General features: G+C 34.4%; 1 protein-coding gene across 2 annotated transcripts in view; it reads left to right on the forward strand.

Moving 5' to 3' along the window:
• The window catches only part of LOC108756857 (DE-cadherin-like), a 143814-nt gene extending 134081 nt beyond the window's left edge, over nt 1-9733 (forward strand). Inside the window, exons 3-16 of one of the 2 annotated variants that reach the window (XM_018500970.1) lie at nt 1702-1837; nt 2422-2660; nt 4121-4309; nt 4728-5032; nt 5145-5415; nt 5574-6153; nt 6232-6413; nt 6499-7837; nt 8069-8292; nt 8373-8588; nt 8675-9014; nt 9094-9246; nt 9342-9473; nt 9635-9733. In XM_018500970.1, the coding sequence (XP_018356472.1) occupies nt 1702-1837; nt 2422-2660; nt 4121-4309; nt 4728-5032; nt 5145-5415; nt 5574-6153; nt 6232-6413; nt 6499-7837; nt 8069-8292; nt 8373-8588; nt 8675-9014; nt 9094-9246; nt 9342-9473; nt 9635-9654 (4326 nt within the window). In that variant the 3' untranslated portion in view covers nt 9655-9733. Of the gene's footprint in view, nt 1-1701; nt 1838-2421; nt 2661-4120; nt 4310-4727; nt 5033-5144; nt 5416-5573; nt 6154-6231; nt 6414-6498; nt 7838-8068; nt 8293-8372; nt 8589-8674; nt 9015-9093; nt 9247-9341; nt 9529-9634 lie in introns of both variants that reach the window. The other variant, XM_018500980.1, reaches the window with a different exon arrangement.
• Nucleotides 9734-11069: the final 1336 nt, after the last annotated feature.

An 11069-nucleotide genomic window follows, 5' to 3' on the forward strand; every position in this document is an offset into this window, starting at 1 on the left:
TTACATTAACAGAGTAAGATTTATTACTCAGCCCTTTTACGAAATTTTATTGCTTTTACCTTAATCTTCAATTCCATTTTATCCATTGCAAATCAGAGATGATAGTCGCGGTGAAACTCGGTCTTTTGCGAATATTAAACGTTGCGCAAAAACATCACGAGCAATTTGCATCACACGAAAGCTTTCTCGCTTTCAATATTAAATTAGCAGTCGAGTATATCTCGCTGCTTGTATGCATCGTTAGGGTAACTCCGGTATATCGCACCTATTGAAAATTTAATTTATCAAGTATTATTTATTATGTTTACGGTAAATAAATTATATCGATAAAAACTTTATACTATCTATTACAATAAAAAATTAGAAATATGAAATATTTATTTTAAAACTTTTGCATTTTTACTATGTATCCTGTACATGTTGTAAGGGTAGGATGTACTATTTAAGTTTAAATTTGCATCTAAAAACACTCTTATTTTGCGTCTGAATTTTAATGAAAAACGCCCAGAAAATCAGAATCTTCATGGATTATTTTCCAAGATCTCAGCAGATGCCTTACGGATTTTATTGATGAAATTTTCTTTCGAACAAGTCTGCAGGAATCAGCTGTACATATAGTGTAACGGGGTTAATATGCTAAAACGCGGCTAACTTGTTTATCGTTAATGAGGTTGGAAAATACGAGAGCGAATACCGGCGCTATATCGGGAGTAACGCATGACGTCGGTAAAGTGCTGTGCGAAATTCTAAGCGGTCTGAGAGGTTCGCTAGATGCCAAGGCGTGCTTCACCGTGCGAGCAAACACGGTGAGCATACGCGGATTATGTTTCTTACCAAATGTCGTTTACTCAGGAATATCGTTATTCCCCGTGGGACGGAAAATAGTAATGAATATTAACGTCGCGGCCATTTAATTACATTGAAGATAACAGTCTAATGTGACCGCGTCCAAGGAGAGCGGAGATACTTAGGATTATTACGAGTGTCATACCTCGTGTTTCGACACAGGATTGATGAAAAATTTGACGTCAGTTGTATTACTATCTGCAAAATTAATTTTTTGGTTTATAAATTTTTTATATATCGTTATCGGTTATTATTCGCGATTACACATTCTTTCTCACTTTTTTCTTCTGTCTTCCTCTTCCTCTATAGTTCGAAAGTTAAACGGCATGTCGATCGTGTATTACGTATGTTAAACATCATCGGATCGATCCTAATCGCGATGAAATGGTAACACAATGCACGAGGGCGGATGCGACCAATAATTTATGAGGATATGACTTATCGAAACGCAATAGATCGCGTAACGTTGTACAAAGCTATGGGATTTATGTTAGCCTTGCCACATGTCTATTCTAGTCCTAGATCGTCGATGTGAACAACCGTTATTATGAAGCGTCTAAGTACGGTGCTCCGTTTTTTTCACTTTGTGTTTCTACCTTCCCTTCTTTTTCAGCCTGTATTGGATCTTTATGAGGAAACGCGACATAATAGACTGCCGGGGTATACGCCATGATTAATGGCGCTCGGTTTATGAGGAACGATTTGATTTATCGAGCACCTTGTTCTCTAAAGTCTTTCCCATCTGCATCGCGCCCCGCCAAGTTTACCGATTAATCCCCCGGACACCTTTCGAGAGGATGCTCTACGCCAAGTAACACTCGCGTTAATAGCTGTCCGTTTCTCTTGCGCTTTCAGCTCGATGAAAATCACAACCACAAGCCGGTGTTCTCCAATTGTGCAAGTTACGCGCCAGTGGTGAAGGAGGAACAACCACCTAACACAACGGTGATCCAGGTGCACGCCGAAGATAGGGATCCACCGGAGGAAGGAGGTATCGTATAATAGCGCGACATCACACATATGTCACATATATCATGCATAAAACGTCGTATTAAATTATCTGCATAAGCAATAAAATTTATATGCGAGCCATTTCTATGATCTTCAAAGTTTCGTGACTTCGAATTGAAATAAATAGGGAACAAGACACGTTCTGCGTTGAGTCAAGACACATTCTGTTTTTAATTGTATATTTACGCGTCGCTGATACATTTTTTATTTATTATTTTTATGGATTTACACGAGATGCTACTCTCTCCAGTGTAAAAGAATGAGAAATATATGTATGTGTCAGAAGAATGGAAATATCTCGCCGCATTATTAACTGATAAAGCAGATATACGCAATTTTTTTCTCTTTTATGCCAATAAGCACGATAGCAGAATAAATCGAAATTTTTTCAAGACATTCAAAACTTTCGAGATTTTTTTTTCCAAGACTTCGGAAAGTTTGAATAATATTTTACTTAAATATTCAGTTTTCATATTATGATTAATTTACTTGAAAATTTTCGTAGAAAGAGGTTCAAATTTCCATTATTAATTATCCATTTATTTGATCTGCATTTATTTTCAGGTACCATTACGTATAGCTTTGCTAAGGATCCTAAGGATAGGTTAAAATTCTCAATCAACAATAAAACGGGCCTCATCACTACGACGCAGATACTCGACAGAGATGAACCCGCCAGGGAAAAAGAAGTTTATCTCACGGTACTCGCGACTGACAATGGAAGGCCGCAACTAGACGACCATTGCACATTCAAAGTCACTATCGAAGATGTGAATGACAATTATCCCGAATTTGACAAAGCGGTATGTTGCTAATTACCTAAGTTACTAACTCATTATCAACTCTCTTGTGGTTTCTGTCTGCAAATACGAATCTGAGTGCATGTGATACGAATAAACGTTTACATTATGCATACGTTGCAATTATACGTATGTAATAGACTTAGTCAGATTCTACTAAAGAAATGGAAGAAGTAGAACTATGACATCTTTTTTTTTCTTGATATTTATAGGATAATAGTGCATTGTTTATGATAAAGAGTTGATTTTTTACGAATAAATAAAAAAATATAAAGGAAATTCTTTTTATACGAAATTTATTTTTGATAAAAATGACATTAAAATGAGAAGAATTGATTTCTTTAAAATCTTTTTTAAAAACTAATTTTTTAATTAATAAGGATAAATCCGTAGTAAAAATAGATGGTTTTAAATGTATAATTCATACGCTATTAAAATATTCGTATTTTGAAATGTAAGACATTTTTATTTATACCATAGAAATAATGAGTTATTTTAAAAATATATGAATAACTCGTGAGATATTATAGTGGATTTCGTACGTTTATATTATATGAATTAATTTTTTCATAACTAACATACAACCACTATCGCTACTAACAACTATTGCTTGAATTTTTTTTTGTTTCATTTCAATCCCAGGTCTTTCGTGGATACAGGTGGAAGGTTGGTTTTGAATACGTGATGTGAATGTTGCTCAATATGTAAATGAAAAAATAAAAGTGTTCCAAGTTTTATTTCCTCGCTTCTTTTTATGTATATGTTTGCATATTTCATGAAACAAATTGTCGTTTAATTTTTATTTTATTATTATATTGAATGTCTTTTTTATATGCACTTGAAAAAATATTTTTAGATTTGACTATGAGAATTTAAAAGAGTACAAGATATCCCTAAGTTGTCATGACAGATGCACACTGAAAGGAAAGATTGGCTGAATATGCCATAGCATTTTTAATTGGTTGCAGCAGCCAATTTTTGATTGCGTAATCAAATTCTATTCCTATCGAAATTCTATACTGACACTGTGAATAAACTACTAAAAATTAACTGCTGCAGCCAATTAAAAATGCTATGCTATATTTTACCATCTAATTTGCTGCAGCAGCTAATCGTTTCTTTCAGTGCAAAGATTTTTTTATTGATTTATAATTAATTACAATGATTATTATCAGCGCAGTATGGAAATTACATTCTCTCTGTTCATTTATTATTATTATTAAAGGAAATAATATGGAATAATAAGGAATAATATGTAAATTAATGTATTATATTATTTATTATTATTAAACGAAGAAATTAACATGCATGAACGTGTAGTCTTTTAGAAATGATAATTGTACCGTAAATACAATTCGTACGTAAATTGCATGGAATATTTCACATTAAGTGCATTTTAGAATTCGTACATACGTATTGTGCGATTGTCGGTTTTCGCTAATACAATTTGACTTGTTACACAGAATTATACAGAATCTGTGCCGCAAGATTTACCGGTGGGTCGTGAGGTCATGCGAATTTCCGCCACCGATATTGACAATGGCAATAATTCTATCGTCCGATATAGTCTGTCAGCTGAGAGACCGGATGATGTCGGATACTTTTGGATCGAACGCGAATCCGGTATCATATTTCTCAACAAAACTATAGACGTAAGTAATATGAAGGTGGAACGATGTTAAATGATAGTACTTATAATGCAAACTCCATTTTAGAATATTACTTGGAAACTAGAACTTGTAACATATATTTAATAGTTTAAGCGGTGATTACTCTGTCATTTTATTAAAACGTTGTTTGAATTTTTATATACATTGGTGAACTTTGCATACTCTTTTTCTTTTAGTAAATATTTTATACGCAGGTAATGGCTAAAATAAACTTACCTGTTGAATTATTGAAAGAAATATTTGTTACGTCATTTCTCATATGTATTATACTAAAAATATGTCCTGATAAATAACACGCCATAACAACCCATTTTTTTTAGCAAGCTTGAGTTTCCTCCTTTTTTTTATTTAACAAATCGCATAAACGTTCTTGCATTATGATCATTATGAATTTCTGCAGCGGATTCCAGGTTCTAAATTCGGTATGATAGTTAGCGCCACGGATCTTGGCACCGAAAAGCCACTGAGCAGTAGCACGTCTTTTTACATACAAGTTGTGGAATCACATAAGAAGGCGCCGTCTTTTGTACCGAGGCCAGAAGAACCGATCAAACTTAAGGAGGATTTTAGAGATTATGATGCTAGTATTGTCCGTTTACAAGCAGTATCCAACATCGATAATTCTAGTAATTCAGACAATTTGTATTTAACCTTTGAGCTGGTAATTGGGACAACGGAACAAACTAATAAAGAGCATACGTTTAGGTACTATACGAATTGTATTTATTACTTTTTCACTCCATATAATTTGGAATGTAACGTATTAACAATTGCGAATCAACTCTATTTTACATATTTTATTTTGTACTAATTGTAGATTAGAATCTAATAAAGATGTAGCAGATATCAAGTTGGGTTTGCAACTTGATTATGAGAAAAATACTCAGTACTCGTTAATAGTGAGAGTAAAAAACAATTATCAGTTAGCTGCCGAAACGGTAGTCGATATCGAAATTTTAGATGTAAATGACAACATTCCAGTCTTTCGTGATATTAAAGGAGGAAGTGTCTTAGAAAACGAACCACCAGGAGTTTTTGTGATGCAAGTGCGAGCCATTGATGCTGATGGAACTTCTGCTAATAATCAGGTATTAAAATTATATCAATAACATTTGTGTTACGAAAGTATATATTGTAAAATTGTATAAATTACATTTTGTATTACGAAAGCATGTGTCTTATTATATAATTGTACGTCAACGTTTCATTATGTTTTGTACTTAACGCAATATCTCGATTTTCAAAGGTCACCTATGAGTTGGATAACTTCAAGGATTTCTTTGCCATTGACCCGCAAACTGGTAATATCACAACGTTAGTGACATTCGACAGAGAAAAACAACATATATACAATGTGAAAGTAATAGCGACGGATAATTCTCCAAGTGCTTTGTTTAAAACTGGCGAACACAATAAGGGACAGCAGACGTTCCAAATCGAAATAGCTGATAAGAACGATAATCCGCCTCGCTTCACCCGCAAAGTCTACACTCATAATTCGATTTATGAAAATGCCAACATTTACGAGCCTGTAACTGAAGTCAAAGTCATCGATTCCGATACGGCGAGTGTTATTACATACAGCATTATATCAGGCAACATTGATGATAGCTTTCACATTGAAGCTACAACGGGAAAAATTCGCGTGAACAAACCGCTCGATTACGAAAAACTCACCAAGTACAATCTAACTGTGAAAGCGTTCGACGGTCTGTTTAATGATACAGCACAAGTCGAGATTTTTATCGAAAACGTTAATGATAATCCGCCAGTTTTCGAAGATTTCGACAAAAATCCGACAATAGACGAAGAAAAATTGGTAGACGGTAAAGTATTAATGCAATATTTTTTTATAATCCTGCAAAGTTTGATAATTTTTTAAACAAACTTTACTGTTTGTTTAGGCTGCATCACTACAGTGGTGGCTTATGATCCTGATATCGAAGACAGAAATGCTGATCAACATATTGTCTATTTTATCGCTAAGGAAGAGCAACAACCCTTGATAGGAATCGACAAATTTGGCTGTATGAAACTGAAGAAGCCACTAGATCGTGATCCGCCAAATGGTTTTTCAACGTGGACTGTGAGTTATTAGTCATATATTTACCAAGTCAATATCTTAAAAACTTAATTTCATTTTTTATTGTTTCTTTTGTTTTTTTTAACAGGTTACCGTAAAGGCGAGAGATGAAGATGATAGCCCATCAGCCCTTCGAGAGTTAGTGACGGTTAATATTACTCTCAGAGATATAAATGACAACGCACCATTTCTCGATATGCAACCAGTTATTTGGGGTGAAAATAAACCACATGGCAAGATAACCGAGTTGAAGGCACGAGATTACGACTCTGACGATAATGGTCCACCATTCAAATTCAGAATCGACGATACTGCGGACGATGAAATTAGATCTAAATTTGACATACGCGATATTAATTTATATTCGCGAGTAATGTTTGATCGAGAAAGGCGGAAGAGTTACAACATTCCGATAGCGATTACGGACAGTGGTGCGCCGCCAATGACGGGTACCTCGACGCTTACTGTGATCATAGGCGATGAGAACGACAATCCTATGCGCGAGGGTTCAAGTTCTATATTCGTTTATAATTACAAAGGAGAAGCTCCTGATACAGAAATCGGACGCGTTTATGTTAACGATCCGGATGATTGGGATCTACCTGATAAATCTTTCAAATGGGCTTCTCCTCATGACGGTTTCCATCTTGATACCAGTACTGGCATGATTACTTTATTGTCAGGTACGACGAACGATACCTTTGTATTGAAATTTATTGTCACCGAAGAAGGTCAAGATATTCCATTACATCAAGTAAATGCTTACGTAAACGTTACTGTCAAGGAACTTCCCGAAGAAGCTGTTTACAGATCTGGTTCCGTACGATTTTATGGAATAACAGCGGAGCACTTTGTGGAACCTGACGAATCTGGTGTCAGTAAAAAGGATATATTCCAAGAGAAATTAGCAACTATGCTGAATATATCGGTCGAAAATGTCGACGTGTTCACCGTACTTCATTCGCCTCATCATAACAATAGAAGCTTGTTGGACATTCGATTTTCGGCACACGGCAGTCCATATTACGCTCCTGAGAAGTTGAACACAATTATAGCGCAACATTCTAAAGAAATTGAACGAGAGATGAAAGCGGATATCTTATTGATGAACATTGATGAATGCCTATTCGAGAAGCTTTACTGCAACGATTCGTGCCGGAATCACTTGAACACCAGCACCGTTCCGTATGTCGTTTATACTAACACCAGTTCGTTTGTCGGTGTTAGGGCGGTCGCAGATCCACAGTGCATTTGTCACGTGGCGGAACCTATTGTTTGTTTAAACGGTGGTACTCCTCTGACAGAACGATGCGAGTGTCCCCCTGGTCTGGAAGGACCGAAATGTGAACTGTTAGGTATTGGCTTTCACGGAGACGGCTGGGCTATAATGCCGTCACCTGGTCAAGTTTGCGACGATTCACATTTAGGTAGGTGCCATAAATGACGAAACGATAAAAATATCGAAATCAACTGGTATTTGAACTTGAAATCTTTCACTCTTGCCACCAGCTCTTATAGTAACATGCTCCATTACTATTTCACTGCTTCTATAATTACTCCGTGATTTTTTAATCGATCTTACTTTATGTTTCTATAATGAATTTTTGTTTACGCTATTTCCGTTTTTCATGTTTATATTCACATGTATATGATTATAGGATTGGAAATAACGCCACACATGGACAATGGTCTTGTATTTTATTTTGGTCCCATGACTTACAATCCGAAGCTTAGAATTCAGGATTTCATGTCTCTTGAACTTCAACAAGGCTTTGCTGTGTTGTATGTTGATTATGGAACTGGAACTATAAGACTAGATCAGAAACAAATTAAATTAACAGACGGCAAGAGCCACAGAATAGACGTTTACTGGAAGAAAACTGTAAGAATTCTCATCGTGCATACATCGTTCTGTTTAAGATGTTAAATATGTAAATTATATTAATATTTGTTTTTTTCCAGTCCATAGAGATGGTAGTTGATAAGTGCGGCATATCGGCTTGCATGAGTCTTACTGCACCGCAAGGCACCAATGAATTTTTAAATGTTAACAGTCCGATGCAAGTAGGTGGTACATTAACTAATTTAGCGCATTTAGCATCAAATTTAGGATGGGATTATAAACCGACTAACAAAGGATTTGTCGGTTGTATACGCAATATGACGTTTAACGGAAATGTAAGTAAAATATAAAGAGATATAATAAAATCACACACAGTTATAGCAGCTTAGATGAGAGATTAAATTATATGTTTTTGTTTTAGACGTACAATTTAGGTATGCCATCGTTGTCCAGAAACGCAGATCCTGGCTGCGATCATGGCATGGCAAAGGCAATCTCGTTCGGAATTGATACGAACTTTATAGTAGCTATTTTAGTTTGCGTATTGATATTGTTAATATTGCTCGTAGCGGTAGTTGTGCACAGGAGAAAGACAGATGATATGTATAAAGATATGGACGATATCCGAGAAAATATTATTAATTATGAGGACGAAGGAGGCGGTGAGGTTGACACGGGTTATGATTTAAATGTCTTGAGAGCCATTTACGATGCACCACCTATTGATTCGAAAATAGCTCCAATTAGCCTACAGGGTAGAGGTATGATAATGGCAGATATTATCAAAGTGCTATTTGCATTATGAATTGTATGAAAACTAAAGGATAATTTTTTATGAAGGGATCGACGAAGTTCCAGACATTTGTGGTTTCCTAGATGGTAAGAAAGAAAGTTGCGATAAAGATCCCGAAACAAATCCATTCGATGATGTAAGGCATTATGCTTATGAGGGAGAAGGCAATTCAGAAGGCGATTTATCATCATTAGCTTCCTGTTAGTATTTTTAAATCTCAGACATTTTAAAGTGGGCTTATATATTTTTACATTATTTTCTTAATTAATCTCATTATGTTTTTTTTTATTGACAGGCACTGACGATGGAGATCTCAAGTTTAATTATCTATCTAATTTTGGACCAAGATTTAGAAAATTGGCAGATATGTATGGAGAAGATCCAAGTGACGAGGAAAGTGACGGAGTTGGTGAACGAGAAAGCGAAAGTTGGTGTTGAATTTTTCTAAATGAAAACATCATAGATATAAAATTTTATCGCAGGTAATGTAATTTGCTTGGATAATTTTTTATAATAATTCAATTTCACTCTACAATACATTATTCATCTATATCATTATTCTATTTGCCAAAAACACACATTTTACAGACCCGTTCCTGATTGTGTGAATCATACATGAGGAGCATATATGCCACAGAGTTTACACTGTGTATTTCCAAAGCCCCGAAATTCCAATTAATTGGAAAGAAACGAGGCTTGTACTTAAATGGTATGAAATATGGTCTCATTAATCGAATACTCTAATTTGATGGTTGAAGAAACGAAGAGCGTATGATACGCCATTACGTGTAATTAACGCGTATGATTTATTAGTGGAATGACTTTTATGATTATCATGAGTGACTATATGAACGGTATGTAAACTTTGTTTACTCGTAAAAGTGATGTGTATCTTATACTGATTCTTATAATAAATTTTTATATTGTGTCTATAAAACCTAGACGCGCATTTATGCTATACTTTTACGTTAGAAGTGATATATGTGTATAAGTGGGATGAGAGAAAATAGTGTGCGTTCATTGTACATTGCACGGACATATGAACATTAAAAGTTCTGGATTCATGTTCTCGTATGTATTTTGACGAGTTGGACAATCGACATTTCTATGCATCCGATTCTCTCCTTTTTTATTTTTAACTTAATTATTTAATATACTTATGACATTTGCATTTCGACAAATTACAATAAGCGATGCTCCATTTGTTAGAAATATCGTCCTGGTGTTTTTAATGTACTGGCATAAATATTGTATTATGTAAACAGCTTAATACTTCGCCGATTATTTTGTTCGGAAATTACTTATTGGAGAATAATATACAAAACGATAAAGAAAAACTGCAAAAATTTTTAAGTTTTTCGAAATAAAAATCAAAGAAAATCCACATGATAAAGCTAATTATATTTATATAAACCTGTTCTTTTTTTTCTTTTAAATTCTTTGGTTTTTAGTCATCAGAAGCTTTTTTAGTAACCAGAAAGTAGAAAATGTCATGTACAAATTGTATTATACGGTTTCTTTTTTCTTTGTTTACATTAAAAAGATATTGCTATGCAAACAAATTGGCAAAGTATTAAGTCAATTTTTTAAATTATTCATTCATCAAGTTAGAACAAGAGAAAGAGCTATTGTCTATTTTTGTTAATATTTTTTTTTTATAATTATGTAATAGCAATGAAATGCTATGTGACTGACTTTAGAACTCGCCGTCTATGAAAACTTGAGTAACTTACGTAAAATATGCTGATTTCCAGATTCAAGAAAACACTCGCCTGTATATGCATTATTAGCTTTAAATATTATATTGCATTCCAGTAGCAAAGAGATTGTAATCGAATAACATCAGTTCATGAAAAGTCAAAAACGTCACGATTTTGTAATCTACAAGTCTACAACGAGAACATAATTTTTGTCAGTAGATCTGCATTCTTGAATCTGGCAATCATCAAGTTTCATACAAGGTTTCTAGACTATTTTTTATACGTATATTATGTAAAAAAATATATATATAAAGAGAGAGAGA

Source organism: Trachymyrmex septentrionalis, unplaced genomic scaffold, assembly GCF_001594115.1.
Source record: "Trachymyrmex septentrionalis isolate Tsep2-gDNA-1 unplaced genomic scaffold, Tsep1.0 scaffold101, whole genome shotgun sequence".
In the NCBI taxonomy this organism is placed as follows: Eukaryota; Metazoa; Arthropoda; class Insecta; order Hymenoptera; family Formicidae; genus Trachymyrmex; species Trachymyrmex septentrionalis.